General features: G+C 38.7%; 1 protein-coding gene across 1 annotated transcript; it reads left to right on the top strand.

Annotated features, from left to right (window-relative positions):
- The first annotated feature begins 9,791 nt into the window (after positions 1 to 9,791).
- On the top strand, positions 9,792 to 10,232 carry LOC148568020 (uncharacterized). The gene has a single exon (XM_088484650.1). The coding sequence runs from the start codon at positions 9,792 to 9,794 to the stop codon at positions 10,230 to 10,232; it is 441 nt and encodes a 146-aa protein (XP_088340776.1).
- Positions 10,233 to 23,552: the final 13,320 nt, after the last annotated feature.

Here is a 23,552-nt window from a genome sequence, read left to right on the forward strand (position 1 = left end):
ATCCTTATTTTTCTTTTTCAAATTAATTTTCAAAAAATACAAAAAAATTATAAAATAAAAAAAAATCAAAAATATTTTGTGTTTCTTATTTGAGTCTTGAGTCAACTTTTAAGTTTGGTGTCAATTGCATATTCATCTTGCATTTTTCGAAAATTACATTCATGCATTGCATTCATCATGATCTTCAAGTTGTTCTTGATAAACCTTCTTGATTAATCTTCATATTACATTGTTTTGTGTTGTATGGTGTTTTTCATATGCATTTTTGCATTCATAGTGTCTAAACATGAAAGATTTCTAAGTTTGGTGTCTTGCATGTTTTCTTTGCATCAAAAATTTTTCAAAAATATGTTCTTGATGTTCATCATGATCTGCAAAGTGTTCTTGGTGTTCATCTTGACATTCATAGCATTCTTGCATGCATTCATTGTTTTGATCTAAAAATTTTCATGCATTGCATCATTTTCATGTTTTTCTCTTTCATCATTAAAAATTCAAAAATCAAAAAAATATCTTTCCCTTTTTCTCTCTTAAAATTTCGAAAATTAGATTTGACTTTTTCAAAAAAATTTTAAAATCTAGTTGTTTTTATGAGTCAAATCAAATTTTCAATTTAAAAATCTTATCTTTTTCAAAATCTTTTTCAAAAATCAAATCTTTTTCATTTTTCTTAGTTATTTTCGAAAATTTTAAAAATATTTTTCAAAAATCTTTTTCTTATCTTTATCACATAATTTTCGAAAATAACATCATCAATTAATGTTTTGATTCAAAAATTTCAAGTTTGTTACTTACTTGTTAAGAAAGATTCAAACTTTAAGTTCTAGAATCATATTTTGTGATTTCTTGTGAATCAAGTCATTAATTGTGATTTTAAAAATCAAATCTTTTTCAAAAACTAATTTCAATCATATCTTTTCAAAAATATCTTCTTATCTTATCTTTTTCAAAAATTTGATTTTAAAATATCTTTTCTAACTTTTTATCTTCTTATCTTTTCAAAATTGATTTTCAAATTTGTTTCAACTAACTAACTAACTTTTTGTTTGTTTCTTATCTTTTTCAAAACTACCTAACTAACTCTCTCTCTCTAATTTTCGAAAATATCTCCCTCTTTTTCAAAAATTCTTTTTAATTAACTAATTATTTTAATTTTTGATTTTAATTTTATTCCTAATTTTCGAAAATTACTAACCTTTTTCAAAAACCAATTTCGAAAATCACTAACCATTTTTCAAAAATAATTTTCGAAAATTCTCTTTCTCTCTCATCTCCTTCTATTTATTTATTCATCTACTAACACTTCTCTTCATCTCACATCTCTGCTCTCCTCACCCTTGTGTTTCTTTCCTTACATTACATTCTTTTCTTCTTCTTTTCTTCTACTCTTCTCTTCTTCCACTCACCTAGGGGAACCTCTATATTGTGGTAAAAAGGATCCCTATTATTATTATTTTTCTGTTCCCTCCTTTTTCATATGAGCAGGAGCAAGGACAAGAATATTCTTGTTGAAGCAGATCCAGAACTTGAAAGGACTCTGAAGAGAAAACTAAGAGAAGCTAAATTACAACAAACCAGCAAGCACCTGTCAGGAATTTTCGAACAAGAAGAGGAGATGGCAGCCAAAAATAATAATAATACAAGGAGAATACTTGGTGACTTTACTGCACCTAATTCCAATTTACATGGAAGAAGCATCTCCATCCCCACCATTGGAGCAAACAATTTTGAGCTGAAACCTCAATTAGTTTCTCTGATGCAGCAGAACTGCAAGTTCCATAGACTTCCATCTGAAGATCCTTTTCAGTTCTTAACTGAGTTCTTGCAGATCTGTGATACTGTTAAGACTAATAGAGTAGATCCTAAAGTCTACAGGCTCATGCTTTTCCCTTTTGCTGTAAGAGACAAAGCTAGAATATGGTTGGACTCTCAACCTAAGGATAGCCTGAACTCTTGGGATAAGCTGGTCAAGGCTTTCTTAGCCAAGTTCTTTCCTCCTCAAAAGCTGAGCAAGCTTAGAGTGGATGTTCAAACCTTCAGACAGAAAGAAGGTGAATCCCTCTATGAAGCTTGGGAGAGATACAAGCAACTGACGAAAAAGTATCCTTCTGACATGCTTTCAGAATGGACCATCCTGGATATATTCTATGATGGTCTGTCTGAGTTATCTAAGATGTCATTAGATACTTCTGCAGGTGGATCCATTCACCTACAGAAAACGCCTGCAGAAGCTCAAGAACTCATTGACATGGTTGCTAATAACCAGTTCATGTACACTTCTGAGAGGAATCCTGTGAGTAATGGGACGCCTCAGAAGAAGGGAGTTCTTGAAATTGATACTCTGAATGCCATATTGGCTCAGAATAAAATATTGACTCAGCAAGTCAATATGATTTCTCAGAGTCTGAATGGAATGCAAGCTGCATCCAACAGTACTCAAGAGGCATCTTCTGAAGAAGAAACTTATGATCCTGAAAACCCTGTAATAGCAGAGGTGAATTACATGGGTGAACCATATGGAAACACCTATAACCCCTCATGGAGAAATCACCCAAATCTCTCATGGAAGGATCAACAAAAGCCTCAACAAGGCTTTAATAATGGTGGAAGAAACAGGTTTAATAATAGTAAACCTTTTCCATCATCCACTCAGTGACAGACAGAGAACTCTGAACAAAATACCTCTAATTTAGCAAACTTAGTCTCTAATCTATCTAAAGCTACTGTGAGTTTCATGAATGAAACAAGGTCCTCCATTAGAAATTCGGAAGCACAAATGGGCCAGTTGAGTAAAAGAGTCACTGAAATCCCTCCTAGTACTCTCCCAAGCAATACAGAAGAAAATCCAAAAGGAGAGTGCAAGGCCATTGAAATGACCATCATGGCCGAAACCACAAAAGAGGAGGAGGACGTGAATCCCAAGGAGGAAGACCTCCTGGGACGTCCAGTGATCAATAAGGAGTTTCCCTTTGAGGAACCAAAGGAATCTGAGGCTCATCTAGAGACCATAGAGATTCCATTGAACCTCCTTATGCCATTCATGAGCTCTGATGAGTATTCTTCTTCTGAAGAGAATGAGGGTACTATTGAAGAGCAAGTTGCCAAGTACCTTGGTGCAATCATGAAGCTGAATGCCAATTTATTTAGTAATGAGACTTGGGGAGATGAACCTCCCCTGTTTACTAATGAATTAAATGCATTGGATCAACTGAGATTGCCTCAGAAGAAATAGGATCCTGGGAAGTTCCTAATACCATGTACCATAGGTATCATGACCTTTGAGAAGGCTCTATGTGACCTTGGGTCAGGGATAAACCTCATGCCCCTCTCTGTAATAGAGAAACTGGGAATCTATGGGGTGCAAGCTGCTAAAATCTCATTAGAGATGGCAGACAATTCAAGAAAACAGGCTTATGGACAAGTAGAGGACGTGTTAGTAAAGGTTGAAGGCCTTTACATCCCTGCTGATTTCATAGTCCTGGATACTGGGAAGGATGAGGATGAATTCATCATCCTTGCAAGACCCTTCCTAGCCACAGCAAGAGCTGTGATTGATGTTGACAGAGGTGAATTAGTCCTTCAATTGAATGGGGACTCCCTTGTGTTTACAACTCAAGGTTATCCTTCTGTAAACATGGAAAAGAGGCACAGTAAGCTTCCCCCTCTGCAGAGTCAACCAGAGCCCCCACAGTCAAACTCTAAGTTTGGTGTTGGGAGGCCACAACCAAACTCTAAGTTTGGTGTTAAACTCCCATATCCAAACTCTAAGTTTGGTGTTGGAGAGTCTCAATAATGCTCTGAACATTTGTGAGGCTCCATGAGAGCCCACTGTCAAGCTATTAACATTAAAGAAGTGCTTGTTGGGAGGCAACCCAATTTTTATTTATCTAATTTCAATTTATTTTTATTGTTATTTCATGTTTTATTAGGTTCATGATCATGTGGAGTCACAAAATAAATACAAAAATTGAAAACAGAATCAAAAATAGTAGAAGGAAAATCACACCCTGGAGGAGGATCTCACTAGCGTTTAAACGCCAGTAAGGAGCATCTGTCTGGCGTTCAACGCCAGAACAGAGCATGTTTCTGGCGTTGAACGCCAGAAACAAGCAGCATCCTGGCATCCAGACGCCAGAAATGCACAGTAAAGAAGAGCTGGCGCTGAACGCCAGAAACAAGCATCTGGCTGGCGTTCAACGCCAGAAATATGCTGCATCTGGGCGTTGAACGCCCAGAACAAGCATCAATTCGGCGTTTAAATGCCAGAATTGCATGCAAAGGCATTTTACATGCCTAATTGGTGCAGGGATGCAATTTCTTAACACCTCAGGATCTGTGGACCCCACAGGATCATCTCAGCATCTGTGATCCCCACAGGATCCCCACCTACCACCACTCACTCTCTTCCCTCTTCTCAATGTTCATCCTCTCTTCCCAATAAACACTCTTCCCCAAAACTCATCACCAATCACCTCAATCTCTCTTCCCTATCACCACTTCACCACTCACATCCATCCACTCTTCCCCATAAACCTACCTCATAAACTTCACCTACCTTCAAAATTCAAAATCAATTTCCCACCCAACACCCACCCTTATGGCCGAACCTTACCCCCCCTCCCTTCCCTATATATAGCCATCCATTCTCCCTCATTTTCACACAACACAACCCTCTCTTCTCTTCTTGGCTGAATACACCTCCCCCTCTTCTCCTCCATATTTTCTTCTTCTTCTTCATCTATTCTTTCTTTTCTTGCTCGAGGGCGAGCAATATTCTAAGTTTGGTGTGGTAAAAGCATAAGCTTTTTGTTTTTCCATTACCATTGATGGCACCCAAGACCGGAGAATCCTCTAGAAAAGGGAAAGGAAAGACAAAAGCTTCCACCTCTGAGTCATGGGAGATGGAAAGATTCATTTCCAAAGCTCATCAAGACCACTTCTATGATGTTGTGGCCAAGAAGAAGGTGATCCTTGAGGTCCCTTTCAAGCTCAAGAGAAATGAGTATCCGGAGATCCAACATGAAATCCAAAGAAGAGGTTGGGAAGTTCTAACAAAACCCATCCAACAAGTCGGAATTCTAATAGTTCAAGAGTTCTATGCCAATGCATGGATCACTAGGAACCATGATCAAAGTAAGAACCCGAACCCAAAGAATTATCTCACCATGGTTCAGGGAAAATACTTAGATTTTAGTCCGAAAAACGTGAGGTTGGTGTTTAACTTGCCCATGATGCAAGGAGATGCACGCCCCTACACTAGAAGGGTCAACTTTAATCAAAGGTTGGACCAAGTCCTCATGGACATATGTGTGGAAGGAGCTCAATGGAAGATTGACTCCAAAGGCAAGCCAGTTCAACTAAGAAGATTGGACCTCAAGCCTGTGGCTAGAGGATGGTTAGAGTTCATCCAACGCTCCATCATCCCCACTAGCAACCGATTTGAAGATTACTGTGGATCGGACCATCATGATTCATAGCATCATGATTGGAGAGGAAGTAGAAGTTCATGAAGTCATCTTCCTTAAACTCTACAAAATAGCCCAAAAGTCCTCCCCTATGGCAAGGCTAGCTTTTCCTCATCTTATTTGCCATCTATGTTACTCAGTTGGAGCTTTCATAGAAGGAGACATTCTCATTGAGGAAGAGAAGCCCATCACTAAGAAAAGGATGGAGCAAGCAAGAGAGCCCATTCATGGATCTCAAGAAATGCATGAAGCTCATCACCATGAGATCCCGGAGATGCCTCAAATGCATCTTCCTCCACAAAACTATTGGGAGCAAATCAACACCTCCCTAGGAGAATTAAGTTCCAACATGGGACAATTAAAGGTGGAACATCAAGAGCACTCCATCATCCTTCATGAGATTAGAGAAGATCAAAAAGCAATGAGGGAGGAGCAACAAAGACAAGGAAGAGACATAGAAGAGCTCAAGGACATCATTGGTTCCTCAAGAAGGAAACGCCACCATCACTAAGGTGGACTCATTCCTTGTTCTTACATTCTCTGTTTTTCGTTTTCTATGTTAAGTGCTTATCTAAGTTTGTGTCTTATTACATGATCATTAGTATTTAGTAACTTTGTCTTAAAGTTATGAATGTCCTATGAATCCATCACCTCTCTTAAATGAAAACTGTTTTAATTCAAAAGAACAAGAAGTACATGAGTTTCGAATTTATCCTTGAACTTAGTTTGATTATATTGATGTGGTGACAATACTTTTTGTTTTCTGAATGAATGCTTGAACAGTTCATATGTCTTTTGAAGTTGTTATTTAAGAATGTTAAATATGTTGGCTCTTGAAAGAATGATGACAAGGAGACATGTTATATGATAATCTGAAAAATCATAAAAATGATTCTTGAAGCAAGAAAAAGCAGCAAAGAACAAAGCTTGCAGAAAAAAAAATAGCGAAAAAAAATAGAGAGAAAAAGCAAGCAGAAAAAGCCAAAGCTCTTAAAACCAAGAGGCAAGAGCAAAAAGCCAATAACCCTTAAAACCAAAAGGCAAGGGTAATAAAAAGGATCCCAAGGCTTTGAGCATCAGTGGATAGGAGGGCCTAAAGGAATAAAATCCTGGTCTAAGCGGCTAAACCAAGCTGTCCCTAACCATGTGCTTGTGGCGTGAAGGTGTCAAGTGAAAACTTGAGACTGAGCGGTTAAAGTCAAGGTCCAAAGCAAAAGAAGAGTGTGCTTAAGAACCCTGGACACCTCTAATTGGGGACTTTAGCAAAGCTAAGTCACAATCTGAAAAGGTTCACCCAATTATGTGTTTGTGGCATTTATGTATCCGGTGGTAATACTGGAAAACAAAGTGCTTAGGGCCACGGCCAAGACTCATAAAGTAGCTGTGTTCAAGAATCAACATACTGAACTAGGAGAGTCAATAACACTATCTGAACTCTGAGTTCCTATAGATGCCAATCATTCTGAACCTCAATGGATAAAGTGAGATGCCAAAACTATTCAAGAGGCAAAAAGCTACAAGTCCCGCTCATCTGATTGGAGCTATGTGTCATTGATAGTTTGGAATTTATAGTATATTCTCTTCTTTTTATCCTATTTTTTTTTTCAGTTGCTTCGGGACAAGCAACAATTTAAGTTTGGTGTTGTGATGAGCGGATAATTTATACGCTTTTTGACATTGTTTTTAGTATGTTTTTAGTAGAATCTAGTTACTTTTAGGGATGTTTTCATTAGTTTTTATGTTAAATTCACATTTCTGGACTTTACTATGAGTTTGTGTGTTTTTCTGTGATTTCAGGTATTTTCTGGCTGAAATTGAGGGACTTGAGCAAAAATCAGATTCAGAGGTTGAATAAGGACTGCTGATGCTGTTGGATTCTGACCTCCCTACACTCAAAATGGATTTTCTGGCGCTACAAAACTCAAAATGGCGTGATTTCAATTTCGTTGGAAAGTAGACATCTAGGGCTTTCCATCAATATATAATAGTCCATACTTTGGCCGCGTTAAGACGACGTAAAAGGGCGTTGAACGCCAGTTCTACGCTGCTGTCTGGAGTTAAACGCCAGAAACACGTCACAAGCCAGAGTTGAACGCCAGAAATACGTTACAAACTGGCGTTCAACTCCAAGAATGACCTCTGCACGTGTAACATTTAAGCTCAGTCCAAGCACACACCAAGTGGGCCCCGGAAGTGGATTTATGCATCAATTACTTACTTCTGTAAACCCTAGTTACTAGTTTATTATAAATAGGACTTTTTACTATTGTATTAGACATCCTGGATTGTATTTTTGATCTTGTGATCACGTTTTGGGGGCTGGCCATTTGGCCATGCCAGGACCTTTCACTTATGTATTTTTAACGGTAGAGTTTCTACACTCCATAGATTAAAGTGTGGAGCTCTGCTGTTCCTCAAAGATTAATGCAAAGTACTACTGTTTTTCTATTCAACTCAACTTATTCCTCTTCTAAGATATTCATTCGCACTTCAACATGAATGTGATGAACGTGACAATCATCATCATTCCCCCACGAACGCGTGCCTGATAACCACTTCCGTTCCACATTAGATTGGATGATTATCTCTTGGATCTCTTAATCAGAATCTTCGTGGTGTAAGCTAGATTGATGGCGGCATTCATGAGAGTCCGGAAAGTCTAAACCTTGTCTGTGGTATTCTGAGTAGGACTCTGGGATTGAATGACTGTGACGAACTTCAAACTCGCGAGTGCTGGGCGTAGTGACAGACGCAAAAGGAGGGTGAATCCTATTCCAGTATGATCGAGAACTTCAGATGACTAGGCGTGCTGTGATAGAGCATTTGGACCATTTTCACAAGAGGATGGGATGCAGCCATTAACCACGGTGATGCCTCCAGACGATTAGCCATGCAGTGACAGCGCATCGGACCATTTTCCAGAGAGGATGAAAAGTAGCCATTGACAATGGTGATGTCCTTACATAAAGCCAGCCATGGAAAGGAGTAGGACTGATTGGATGAAGACAGCAGGAAAGCAGAAGTTCAGAGGGACAAAAGCATCTCTAGACCTTTATCTGAAATTCTCATCAATGATATACATAAGTATTTCTATCATTATTTTCTATCTATTTATTATCATTTTTTGAAAACTCCATAATCAATTGTTATCCGCCTGACTGAGATTTACAAGATGACCATAGCTTGCTTCATACCAACAATCTCCGTGGGATCGACCCTTACTCACATAAGGTTTATTACTTGGACGACCCAGTACGCTTGCTGGTTAGTTGTATCGAAGTTGTGAATGAAAAACAATTTACTAAGACGTGCGTACAGAGTTTTTGGCGCCGTTGCCTGAGATCACAATTTCGTGCACCAGTCGCATTGCCTCTCTCAAGATTGTTGCAAAAGGACATTGAGTTTGATCTAAGCAAGGAATGCATGGAGGCTTTTGACAAGCTCAAGGTAGCATTGACCCAAGCTCCCATTGTGCGAGGGCCGGATTGGAGTCGGCCATTCGAAATAATGTGTGATGCTTCAAACTTTGCCATGGGAGCCGCGTTAGCACAACGCGAGGGTAAGATTCCATATGTCATAGTCTATGCATCAAAAACACTAGACGGAGCCCAATACAACTACACTACCACCGAAAAAGAACTTTTGGCCATAGTTTTTGCCTTGGACAAGTTCCGAGCATATCTTCTCGGTTCAAAGGTGGTAGTGTACTCGGATCATGCGGCGTTAAAGTATTTGTTGGCTAAGAAGAAATTCAAACCGAGATTGATTAGATGGGTTTTATTGTTGCAAGAATTTGACTTAGAAATTAAGGATAGGAGTGGTACGCAAAACCTAGTGGCGGACCACTTAAGTCGCCTTAAACACACCAAAGGTGATACCACTCCTATTAATGATTCTTTCCCCTTTGAGGGCTTGCATGCAATCTCGGAAACCATTCCTTGGTATGCACCAATCGCCAATTACTTGGTATCTCGCTCCTTCCCTCCTAATCTCTCCAAACATCAAAGGGATAAGCTAAAAAGCGAATCCAAATACTATGTGGTCCTTTATTTTGTGAGAAACAATATCATTTGTAGATTTGGGTCGGCACGAGAAATCGTGAGCGACCAAGGTTCACATTTTTACAATAAGAGAATGGAAGGGCTCATGAAGAAATATAGCATCATGCATAAAGTAGCCACGGCCTACCACCCACAAACAAACGGCCAAGCCGAGGTTTCCAATAGGGATATTAAACGCATCTTGGAAAGGATTGTGAAACCCAATAGGAAAGATTGGAGTGCTAAGCTCACTGATGCATTATGGGCCTACTGAACGGCATAAAAAATGCCAATTGGCATGAGCCTCTTTCGGTTGGTGTATGGCAAAGCTTGCCACTTACCGGTGGAGATAGAGCACAAGGTATATTGGGCCATTAAGGAGTGCAATCCAAGTTTGGGTGGAGCTAGAGTTGAGAGAAAGCTACAACTAGCGGAGTTGGAATGTTTGAGGCTTGAAGCTTATGAGAATTCTAGACTTTACAAGGAGAAAATGAAAGCCGTGCATGATAGGAACATAAGAGGTAAAGAATTTAAAGCCGGTGATCTAGTCCTCCTTTACAATTCTAGATTGAGATTATTGCCCGGAAAACTAAGGTCAAAATGGGAAGGCCTATATCAAGTAATGAAAGCGGAACCTATGGGGATTACCATTTGCACCATCCCTCAAGTTCGGATATCTTCAAGGTCAATGGGCACCGTCTCAAGTTGTATCATGGTGAGTAGATGAAGAGCAACAAAGAGATTGAGGTATTACTTTTGGAAGATGCACCTCTTTGCAAAGAGCAATGAGCTAGTGAAAGTCCAACTTAAGGACATTAAACAAAAGTGCTAGGTGGGAGACACCCCACCATGGTGAGATCTATCCTTTTTACCCTTTTGTATATAGTTTTTGAACTCTTCTTTGTTTTGTGATTGCTTAGCTATAGTTTTGCTTGATTAGAGTTGATTGTGACTACCTTAGATAACTTGTTCATGAAGGCTTGTATTGATTTTTCAATGGATGAATTGATTTTGTGGTAGGAGAACATCCCTTCTCTAGGTTTGCATTGAGTTTTGGGTGTTTTTCAAAAAGTAAGTAGAAAAAGTCAATAACCCTTTAGACCAAAAGGCAAGGGTAAAAATGACCCAAGACTTTGAGCATTAATGGATAGGAGGGCTGAAAGGAATAAAATCCTGGCCTAAGCGGCTAAACCAAGTTGTCCCTAACCATGTGCTTGTGGCATGAAGGTGTCAAGTGAAAAGCTTGAGACTGAGCAGTTAAAGTCGTGGTCCAAAGCAAAAAGAGTGTGCTTAAGAGCTCTGGACACCTCTAATTGGGGACTCTAGCAAAGCTGAGTCACAATCTGAAAAGGTTCACCCAGTTATGTGTCTGTGGCATTTATGTATCCGGTGGTAATAATGGAAAACAAAACGCTTAGGGTCACAGCCAAGACTCAAAAAGTAACTGTGTTCAAGAATGAACATACTGAACTAGGAGAATCAATAACACTATCTGAATTTTGAGTTCCTATAGATGCCAATCATTCTGAACTTCAAAGGATAAAGTGAGATGCCAAAACTGTTCAGAAGCAAAACGCTAATAGCCCCAGTCATCTAATTAAGACTGATCTTCAAAGATGTTTTTGGAATTTATTGTATATTCTCTTCTTTTTATCCTATTTTGTTTTTAGTTGCTTGGGGACAAGCAACAATTTAAGTTTGGTGTTGTGATGAGCAGATAATTTATACGCTTTTTAGCATTGTTTTTAGTATGTTTTTAGTATGTTTTAGTTAATTTTTATTAGTTTTTATTCAAAAATCACATTTCTGGACTTTACTATGAGTTTGTATGTTTTTCTATGATTTCAGGTATTTTTTCTGGCTGAAATTGAGGGACCTGAGCAAAAATCTGATTCAGAGGCTAAAAAAGGAATGCAGATTCAGCGCGATCTTAATTGCGTTGGAAAGTAGATATCCTGGGATTTTCAGCAATATATAATAGTCCATACTTTTCTCGATATTTGATGGCCCAAACTGGCGTTCAAAGTCCAAGGAATTCTGGCGTAAAACGCCCAAACTGGCACCAGAATTGGAGTTAAATGCCCAAACTGGCACTAAAGCTGGCGTTTAACTCCAAGAATAGCCTATGCACGTGAAAGCTTCAATACTCAGCCCAAGCACACACCAAGTGGGCCCCAGAAGTGGATTTTTGCATCATTTACTTATTTCTGTAAATCCTAGGCTACTAGTTCATTATAAATAGGACCTTTTACTCTTGTATTTTTATCTTTAGATCATTTTTGAGACTATCTTTGGATCATATTTTGATTTTTTGATCATCTTTTAGAGAGCTTCATTTTATATTTGGGGAGGCTGGCCATTCGGTTGGACCTTGTTCTTATGTATTTTCAACGGTGGCGTTTCTACACATCAGAGATTAAGGTGTGGAGCTCTGCTGTTCCTCATGAATCAATGCAAAGTACTATTGTTTTTCTATTCAATTCACGTTTATTCTTGTTCTAAGATATTCACTCGTACTTCAACCTGATGGATGTGATGATCTGTGACACTCATCATCATCCTCCCTTATGAACGCGTACCTGACAACCACCTCCATTCTATCTGCGAGAGCTTGAGTGTGTATCTCTTGGGTTCCTGGTTCACGACACATGATTGCCTCTTCTGACAACAGAGCCTTTCAATTCCGTGAAATCAGAGTTTTCGTGGTATAAACTAGAATAAATTGGTAGCATTCTTGAGATCCGGAAAGTCTAAACCTTGTCTATGGTATTCCGAGTAGGATCTGGGATGGGCTGACTGTGACGAGCTTCAAACTCAGTGATAGTGCGCAAAAGGATCATTGGATCTTATTCCAACACAAGTGAGAACTGACAGATGATTAGCCCTACGTAACCCATAACCGGACCATTTTCACTGAGAGGACGGACGGTAGCCATTGACAACGGTGATCCCCCAACATACAGCTTGCCATGGAAGGGAGTATGAATGATTGGATGAAGGCAATAGGAAAACAGAGATTCAGAAGAAACAAAGCATCTCCATACGCTTATCTGAAATTCTCACCAATGAATTGCATAAGTATCCTTATCTTATTTTATGTTTTACTTATCTTTTAATTATCTACACTCCATAGCCATTTGAATCGCCTGACTGAGACTTACAAGATGACCATAGCTTGCTTCAAGCCAACAATCTCCGTGGGATCGACCCTTACTCGCGTAAGGTTTATTACTTGGACGACCCAGTGCACTTGCTGGTTAGTTGCGCGGAATTGCAAAAGTGTGATTGCAATTTCGTGCACCATCATGCATCTTTGAAACGTTGCAGGTGCATTGCATAAGCCAAACGGCATTCTCTTATATGCAAACGTTCCAAAGGGGCAAGTAAAAGTAGTTTTCTCCTGATCCTCAGGAGCTATGTGAATTTGAAAGTACCCTGTGTATCCATCTAGAAAATAGTAATGGGATTTACTTGCCAAGCGATCCAACATTTGGTCAATGAACAGCAACGGATAAGGATCCTTTCGCGTTGCTTGATTCAGCCGGTGGTAATCAATGCACACTCGCCAAGTATTCTGAACTCGGGTGGCCACAAGCTCTCCACTCTCCGTCTTCACCATTGTTACTCCGGACTTTTTTGGCACTACTTTGACCGGACTTACCCATTCACTGTCGGAAATGGGATAAATGATGTCCGCTTCCAAGAGGCGAGTTACTTCCTTCTTGACTACGTCAAGGATTGTGGGATTTAGCTGTCTTTGCGGTTGTCGGACCGGCTTAGCGCCTTCTTCCAAGAAAATCCTATGGAGGCACACTTGAGGACTTATTCCCACAATGTCACTTAGGCTCTATCGGATCGCCTTCTTATACTTCTGGATAACCTCAAGGAGTTGTTGCTCCTCTTGATCGGAGAGATCGGTTGCCACTATCACCGAAAATTTATGTTCCTCATCAAGGAACGCATATTTAACATGGGGTGGTAAAGGTTTCAAATCTTCCCTTACTTCTTGGTGGGATAACTTATCCTCTTGGTTGTGGAGACTTGGTGGGGCACTTTCATCTTCTTCATCTTCAAGGTCTTCCGCTTGTGAGCTCTCTTCATCACTTAGACCTTTTTGAAGCACATGGGTGCTACCTACCTAAAGTTCCTCCTCTCTCCTATCTTCAACTAAATTCTCGCCCCCACTAATAGATTCCTCCTTCGGAAGAGTGGGTTGAGGGTTTATCTCATTAAGCGGCTCACTTCCCTTCGAAGTTATAGCATCAATGCTAGATTTTCGAGTTGATGGGTGTGGCAAGGGTGGAGGAGCAAGGTTACTAGGGGTGGGGTGAGAGGGTGCTAGACATGACAAAGCCTCGGCAAGAGTTGCCATGCAATTCTCTTGCTTCCTTTGAAATTTTCTTTGCTCTTGGATGAGGACTTGAAAGCTAGGCTCTCCATAAGGGAAATTAATGGGGATGGGATGGTGGTGAAAGCTAGGTTGTCTCAAATATGGCGGTAGGTAGATGGATGGAGAGGGAATTGATGGTGAAAAAGATAAAGGAGCTTGAGGGTATGATGGTTGTATCTCATGTCGAGGGCACAGAGCATGAGCATAGGGATGGACAAAATTGTAGTGAGGACGTGTTCCACTAGGTGTGAGAGGTTGATAGATGTTAAGATCGTATGGCCCTCGCAACGGTCCTTGTTGCCAATAGTTGATTGCTTATGACCTTTCTTCCAATTGACCTCCCATACCTTGAGGTGAACTAACATCGGAATTGCTATCCCCTACAACATCATAACAACTAGACTCCAAGCCAAAAGGGTAATAATTCATGATGAATAGGAAAAATAGAATGCAATGATATCAATAAAAGCAATGAACAAATGAGTACATATGTTCTAATTATATCTACTCATCTAGGACTAGGAAAACAAAAAGTGTTAGTTACTATCAATACTAAGATAGAGGCGCCTCCTACCAATTAGTGCCAAGTAGCAAACCAAAAATCAAGTATTTACAATATTCACATATTTACAACAACCAATATAGTAGCACTCATTGCACTTAAAGTGAACTTCCCGGCAACGGCACCAAAATTTGATGTGAGACGAACCAAATGCATAGGATTAGGAACTTAGTTATCGAAAATGGATTTGGCTTTGTAAGTATAGTACTAACCCAACAAATTGACCGTCAATCAAATTGGAAATTCACAAGATGTGTCACAATTCAAAACTAATTCAAAACTGAGAGTATTTGACTCCCGAGTCGTCTCCCAAGGAGTACTTTAGAACAATGAGTGTGCAATTCCGGTTGTAGTGATCAAGAGGTTTTCAATGAAGAAATGAACATATAAAGCAATAAAAGAACATGCAAAATTATAATGATTGAACTAATGAAGAAATTAAAGAACCGACTATGTAATATAAACAAGTAAAGTAAAAAAGAGATTAACATAGGAATGTATGAAAGATTCAAAGCATAAAAATAGGCTTGGCTTGGAGTGAGCTAAGGGACCTTTCCTTGTTGGAATCACAACTATGACAATTATGATGGATTAGTCTCACTTGATCAACCCTCACATCGGCAAGTAAGTTAAATAAGCATAAGTGTTCTTAACCCACAAATCCTAACTTGCTTGCTAATTGCCTTAGCAACAAATTAGCGTTAGTGGGAACAAGAACAATTAACAATCCAAGAATTGAAACTAAATGTTGGACATTCCAACTCTAGGAATCCAATTTCTCACTTTACCCAAGCCAAGAACAAAAAATTTAGCCTAAAACCATGTTTCACATTTTGTCAAACACTTGGTGGGCAAAAAGCTTAAACATGGAGAAAATGAGAAAAGACTTGAAACTAAAAGCAAAAATTGATCTCAATAAACAAGAATAACATAAGAAATCATGAAACAAACATCAAACATCAAATTCATCAACAAGAAATTGAAATTGCAAGAGCGAAGCAAAATTGAACTATAACTTGAATTAGAAGAAAGAGTAATGACAATGTAACTATAAAGAGTAATAACAAGAGAATACTTACAATGAAAGCTAGCAAAATCTAAGATCAAAAATTAAAATGGTACTTAAATGTAAAATCCTAATATAAACCCTAATAGAGATGATGAAAAACTTAGAGAAAAACTAACTAAAAGCTTCCTACTACTACTCCTAAAACTATACTAATGATATGCTATGTCATGTCCTTCATTTTCCCTCCAATATGAGCTAGAAGACTTCAGAAATGGGCCTCCAAAGCCCCCAAATCGTGAGTCACGAACTCTTTTAATGAAGCCATGTGCGGACACCTGTGCGGACGTACAGACGCGTGCATCCGCACACCTTGCAAAAAATCCCTTCCTGTGCATACGCACAAGTAGCTGTGCGCACGCATACTAAGTGATGCATGGCTGGACGCACGATGCTCTTGAAATGATCCACGCGCTCTGATTGGACAGCTGTGCGTACGCACAAGCAGCCATGCACACACATACATCTCTAAACTCATCTCCTTTGATACCTCTTGTTTTCTCCACTTTGCATGCTCTTCTTCTATTTTCTCCAACCCATTCTACCTTATACAGCTGAAATCACTCACAAACAACATCAAGGCATCGAATGGAAGGCAAATGGAATAAAATATACTAAATTAGGCACAATAGAGCATATTTTCATAATCAAGCGCAATTTGGAAGGAAAGTTCAAAAGCATGCTATTCAAGGGAATAAGTGTAAGTTTATGTGATGAAAATCCATTCAATTCTAACAAAAAATCATCATCAAATATGGGTTCATCAGTTACCTTGCAGATCTTAGTCAGGAGGATAGAAAATATAGTTGTCACGAGAAAACGCTTAAAATAGATAAATAAATAAAACATTACTAGATAGGTGTGAAATCAACGGTATGAGAACAGTTGAGGCTTCGGAGATGCTTCTTCCTTTTGAATAAACTTTTCTCACTATCTACTCCAACTTCTGATTGATTCATTCCATGGCAAGCTGTATATGATTAACGCTGGGTCAGCGCTCATTAATCTCCTCTACTTCAGATCAAACACCGGGTCACCGGTCATCCAATATGAACGAGAGTGAAGATCTAGTAGTCCATTCCCTTGGTTATCCTACTCAAAACACCACAAACAAGGTCGTATCTTCCGAATCAAAGAACGCTGCTCCTTTGGTTCTAGCCTATACCACAAAGGCCCTAATCGCCCCGCACCTCGGTTGTACTGATGTCTCGAGAAGTACCCAACGAAGCCGTGGATTAGCAGTCCAAGAGATGTATTATCAAGCTTATGGTTCAATACTATCCCGTCAAGGACTCACAAGAACCCATGTGAAATTGGGATGATGGTCAAGTTACACTCCCAATCCATTAAGATGAAGAATGAAGATACATATTAGAATAGAATTAAGCATAGGTTGAAGTGGAATAGTGATATTATTAATTCATAAGAATCAGCAGAGCTCCTAACCTTAACCTAGGAGGTTAGTGGCTCATACTGTACAGAGAATCAATGTAATTCGAAAATATGGCATAAAGTCCTGAACAAGGGTGATCTTTGTTCTATATATACTAATCTGCTAACTCATAATTACAGAAAATAAGATAAGCTAGTCTTGTAGTGTGAAAATCCACTTTCTTGACCCACTTGGTGAGTGTTTGGGCTAAGCTTGAGTGAAGTCACGAGCTAATTCTCCTTGTTGGACGTCTAACGCTGGCTTTGGACTCCTGAATGGGTGTTGGACGCCAGCTACTCCCTTCTGGGCATTGGACGCCAGGAATGACGTTGGTGTCTAGCGTTCAATGCCAGTTTTGAGCCTTCATTTTCGAAGAAAAGTATAAACTACTATACATTTCTGGAAAGCCCTGGATGTTAGCTTTCCATAGCCATTGAGAGCGCGTGAATTGGACTTCTGTAACTCCAGAAATTCTCCTTCAAGTGCACAGAGGTCAGATCATGACAGCATCTGCAGTCATTTCTCTGTCTCTGAATCAGACTTTGCCAAAACTCCTCAATTTCAATCCGAAAATACCTGAAATCATCTTAAAATACAAAAAATCAAAGTAAAATCCAAAAATATGAATTTTTCCCTAAAACCTATCAAAATATAATAAAACTTAAACAAAACATAATGAAAACTATGAAAATAATGCCAAAAAGCGTATAAAATATCCGCTCATCAGAGCACCAAAATTAAACTATTGCTTGTCCCCAAGAAACCATAAACAAAGTAGGAGTAAAAAGAAGAGAAGGATATAATAAATCTCAGAGTTCTCAATGAAGTTCAGTTTCACTTAGATTAGCGGGACAAGTAGCTTTTTGCTTCTGAATAGTTTTGGCATCTCACTTTCCTTTGAAGCTCAGAATGATTGGCGTCTTTAGAGACTTAAAATCCAGATGATATTATTGATTTTCCTAGTTCAGTTCTTTTTTATTCTTGAATACAACTTCTTTTGAGTCTTGGCCCTGACCTTAAGTGCTTTGTTTTCCAGTATTACCATCAGATATATAAACGCCACAGACACTTAACTGGGTGAACCCTTTCGGATTGTGATTCAGCATTGCTAGAATCCCCAGCCAGTGGTGTCCAGAGTTCTTAAGCACACTCTTTGCTTTGGATCACGATTTTAACTGCTCAGTCTCAAGCTTTTCACTTGACACCTTCACACCACAAGCATATAGTTAGGGAAGCAGCTCATTTGAAATGTTTAGGCTAAGATATTTCTTTTAGGCCCTCCTAACCATTGATGCTCAAAACCTTAGATCCTTGCTCTTGCCTTTTGGTTTAAAGAGCTATTGGCTTTTTCTTTTTCTGCTTCCTCTTTTTTCTTTTTTTTGCCATTTTCTTTCTATCTTTCTTTCTTTTTGCTGCTTTTTCTTGCTTCAAGAATCAATTTTTGGATTTTTCAGATTACCAATAATACTTCTCCTTTTTCATCATTCTTTCAAGAGCCAACATTCTTAACTCCAACATCAAATATACATTGTTCATTCATGCATTCAGAAAGTAAAGCACTACCACCACATCAAATAATTGAACTATTCTTAATATATAATTCAAAATTCATGCACCTTTACTGCTTCTAAAAAATCAACATTTTATTCAAGTTCAATGGGATGATAAGAGGAATATTTTATAGCTAATTCAAAAAAAATATAAACTTAAATCCTAATAATGCTCATGCAATTTTGAAATTTAAAAGATAGAAACTTAAATAGAAACTTAAATACTACTAGTAATCATGTAAATCTAAATATAAGAAACAGGAATTAGAATAGACATAGGAGTAGGGAGGTGGAACTCAACCACCTTAATCATGGGAGGCGTTAAGCTCTTCAGGGGATAATTTCTGACGCTTAAGTTCTTCTAGCTCACACCCCTGCTTCTCTTGTTCCATGACCAGTTTGCAAAGCATGCTAGTCTGGTCTTTTTGCTCCTCTCTTAATTGATCCAAGCTGGTTTGTAATTGTGAAATAGATGCTTCCAGATGGGTCCAATATTCAATTGGAGGGATCTCTTGTATCTAAAGAGGCTCAGGTGTCTTCCTTTTGGGATGATCATCTGGTACTTTGGAGCTTTCCATCACTTGCTTGGTGATTGGGCTTTCTACTGGGATAAAGGAGTCTCTGTTAATCATGACTCCAGCCTCTTTACACAAGCAAAAGATAAGGTTTGGATAGTGATAACAAAAAAAAAATTAATTCTCTTCGTTAATAACTACCGGCAAGTGCACCGGGTCGTATCAAGTAATACAACTCACTAAAGAGTGAGGTCAATCCCACAAGGATTAATGGATTAAGCAAGCAATGGTTGATTGATTAGCCTAGTTAGATGATTCACCTGGAAACTGTCTCTCAACAATTTCCTACCAGCAAGTGTACCGGATTGTTGTCAAGTAAAAACTCACTGTAGAGTGAGATCAAATCCCACAGGGATTGGTTGGTTAATCAATGTTAATTAGAAAATATTTCTAGTTGAGCAAAATCAGAATTGAGTTGAGATTGCATAATGTAAATTGGCGGGAAACTTAAATTGCAAGAAATTAAATGATAGAAATTAAATTACAAGAAATTAAGTGACAGAAGCTTAAATTGCAAGAAATTAAATGGGAATGGGGATTAAGCATGAAATTAAAGAAGCAAAATGTAAAGGAATGGGTAGATCAGAGATGGGGAAGCTCATTGGGGTCAGGAGATGTGATAATTCTCCGGATCAAGTTCATTTTTATCTCTTCCTCAATCAATGCATTCATTGATCTCCTTAGCAATCTTAAGTGATTAGATCTCAATTCCTTGGCAATCTAATCTCTCTAAGCATGAACAATTGCCCAATTCCTTGATTTAAGTGTTCATGGGAAGAGATGAAGTTTGGCCACTGATTATACCAAACAAATTCATAGATCAAAGTATTGGTAGGATTATATGTCACTATATCCATCCAAACCCCAATCTAATCCAATGTGAGAAAGGATTTCTAGCATGATCTCCTCATTTCTTTTCCAAGGTTCAGAGGAGATCCAATTATGAATAGCTTCTTTCCCAAGACAACTATCCAATTGGATGAAGAACGAAAGCTTTCTAGTAAAATCAAGAGAAAAGAAAGAAGAAGATGAATGAAAACTAATATTGATCCATTGAATTACATAGAGCTCCCTAACCCAATGAAAGGGGTTAGTTGTTCATAGCTCAATTCAATTTACAAAGAAAAGAAAACGCAGAAAAGTAAGAAAGTCCAAAAGGAAAATGTTGCAGAAAAAGAAAGTACATCAAACTAAAGAAAAAATTGCAGATGAAATGAAAATTAGGGTCTGAACCCCTAGAGCCCCTTCAGGGCCTCCCGAAAGCTCCTAAAATCTTCAACAATTCTTCTATTTATAACCATCTTCAATTGGCTCTGTGGTACTTGGATGTAGGCCTTGGCCTGGATTGAAGCAATGAGGAATGATTCTTAGTGATGGGCATTGGCAACTAACTTTCATATTCTGTATAGGTGCAATTTGGAATTGAATTGTCCTTAACGTTGGTGATCACGTTTGAGGGAAAACATTGAATCAAACGCCGCTTTGAAAATTTAGTTCTGCTTGCTGTCATTGGCGTTTGACTCAACGTTGGAGTGCCAATGTTCTCGCGTCCACGCATGCGCGTCTACCACGCGTATGCGTGAAGGCTGTGTTTTTGCCCTTCCACGCGTGCATGCACACCACGCTTACGCGTTCATTACCATATTTCCATTCCACGCATACGCATCATAGACGCGTGCGCGTCGATTCAAGTTTCTCAATGGGCTTCTCATCGCGGACGGTTGGAGGCAGCGTTTGAGACAACGTTGGACCTCTAACGTTGGCACATCCACGTGTGTGCGTCACCTACGCGTGCACCTGGATGCTAAATTCTCAAAGTTGCCAATTTCATGCCCACTATAGACTATTATATATGGTTGGAAATCTCTGAATATCCGCTTTCTAACCGAACTGGAGTCACCTCAATTGAACATCTGCAACTCAAGTTATGCTCCTTTGAAGGGGACAGGGTCGCTGGCGTCGGTGTGCAACGTTAGAGGCAACGTTGGCATACCAATGTGGTCGAAAACGCCAGATTCTGGAGCTCAAACGCATTGTCCACTGTTGAGGGGATAATTTATACCCTTTTTGGCATTCTTTTTACATAGTTTTTAGTATGTTTTAGTTACTAATTATATTTTTATTAGTTTTTATGCAAAAATCACATTTCTAGACTTTACTATGAGTTTGTGTGTTTTTCTATAATTTCAGGTATTTTCTAGCTAAAATTGAGGGACCCGAGCAAAAGTCTGATTCAGAGGCTGAGAAAGGAATGCAGATGTTGTTGGATTCTAACCCTCCTACACTCGAAGTGGATTTTTTGGAGAAACAGAAGCCCAAATGGCACGCTCTCAATTGATTTGAAAAGTAGACATCTTGGGCTTTCCAGAAATATATAATAGTTCATACTTTGTCCAAGATTTGAGGGCCCAAACTGGCATTAAACGCCAGCTAAAACTTTCTGGTGTAAAACGCCAGAACTGGCACCAAAACTGGAGTTAAACGCCCAAACTGGCACCCAAGCTGGCGTTTAACTCCAAGAATGGCCTATGCACATTAATGCTTCAATGCTCAGCCTAAGCACACATCAAGTGGGCCCTGGGAGTGGATTTCTGCACTATCTGCACTTAGTTACTTATTTTCTGTAATCCCTAGTAACTAGTTTAGTATAAATAGCATTTTTACTATTGTATTCGATGGATGGAAACCCTATTTTCACTTTTATGTTACATTTGCGAGGCTGGCCTCATGGCCATGCCTAGACCTCTTTTCTCTTATGTATTTTCTACGATAGAGTTTCTACACCTCATAGATTAAGGTGTGGAGCTCTGCTGTTCTTCATGAATTAATGCAAGTACTATTATTTTTCTTTCAATTCACGCCTACTTCTTCAAGATATACTCTTGAACTTAATTCAGTTAAGTCAGAATGAAGGGGTGACCCGTGATAATCACCCGCTATCTTCGTTACTCGCTTATCCAAGATCCGCATGCCTGACAACCACAAGCGGTCTACATGATGTTCAACGTAGTAATTGGACAACAGCCGGAGTATATTCTCTTGGGTCTCTAAGCCACGATTCGCATCGTCTCTCCTGACAACAGAGCATCCGAATTTGTGATTAGAACCTTCGTGGTATAGGCTAGAACCATTGGCAGCATTCCTGAGATCCGAAAGTCTAAACCCTGTCTGTGGTATTCCGAGTAGGATCTGGGAAGGGATGACTGTGAAGAGCTTCAAACCTGCGAATGTTGGGCGCAGTGACAGTGTGCAAAAAGATAGAGAGATCCTATTCCGACGCTAGCGGAAACCGACCGATGATTAGCCGTGCGATAGCTATACATGGTATTTTTCATCCGAGACGAGAAATTTGACAATTGATTAGCCGTACAGAGATCGTACCTGGTATTTTTTTATCCGAGAGGATCATACAGCTTGCCATGGAAGCGAGCACGCATTATTGGAAGAAGGGAGTAGGAAATCAGAGGTTCAGAAGCAACAAAGCATCTCCAAACGCTTATCTGAAATTCCCACCAATGAATTACATAAGTAACTTTATCTTATCTTTTGTTTTATTTATCTTTTAATTATCAAAACCTCATAACCATTTGAATCCGCCTAACTAAGATTTACAGGATGACCATAGCTTGTTTCAAGCCGACAATCTTTGTGGGATCGACCCTTACTCACGTAAGGTATTACTTGGACGACCCAGTGCACTTGCTGGTTAGTTGTGCGGAATTGTGAAAAGTGTGAATCACAATTTCGTGCACCAAGTTTTTGGCGCCGTTGCCGGGGATTGTTCGAGTTTAAACAACTGACGGTTCATCTTGTTGCTTAGATTGGGTAACTTTATTTTATGTTTAAGCTTTTTATTTTTGTTTTAGAAAAAAAAACAAAAAAATTTAATAAAATCATAAAAAACCAAAAAAAAATTTGTGTTTCTTGTTTGAGTCTAGTGTCAATTTTTAAGTTTGGTGTCAATTGCATGTTTTAATTTTTCTTTAATTTTCGAAAATATATGCATTGTGTTCTTCATTGATCTTCAAGTTGTTCTTGATGATTTACCTTGTTTGATCTTTAAATTTTCTTGTTTTGTGTCTTTTCTTGTTTTTCTTGTGCATTTTCGAATTCATTGTGTTTAAAAGTCACAAATTTCTATGTTTGGTGTCTTGCATGTCTTTCTTTCCTTAAAAATTTTCAAAAAAAATATGTTCTTGATGTTCATCGTGATCTTCAAAGTGTTCTTGGTGTTCATCTTGACATTCAAAGTGTTCTTGCATGCATTATTTGTTTTGATCTTAAATTTTTATGTCTTGTGTCTTTTTTTTTTGCTTTTCCCTTTCTTCATTAATCCAAAAAATCAAAAAATAATCTTTCCCTTATTTTACTCATAAATTTCGAAATTTTGGGTTGATTTAGTCAAAAATTTTAAAAATTTAGTTGTTTCTTGTTAGTCAAGTCAAAATTTCAATTTAAAAACTTTATCTTTT

This window comes from Arachis ipaensis, chromosome B4 (genome assembly GCF_059453495.1).
Source record: "Arachis ipaensis isolate K30076 ecotype BB chromosome B4, ASM5945349v1, whole genome shotgun sequence".
Classification (NCBI taxonomy): domain Eukaryota; kingdom Viridiplantae; phylum Streptophyta; class Magnoliopsida; order Fabales; family Fabaceae; genus Arachis; species Arachis ipaensis.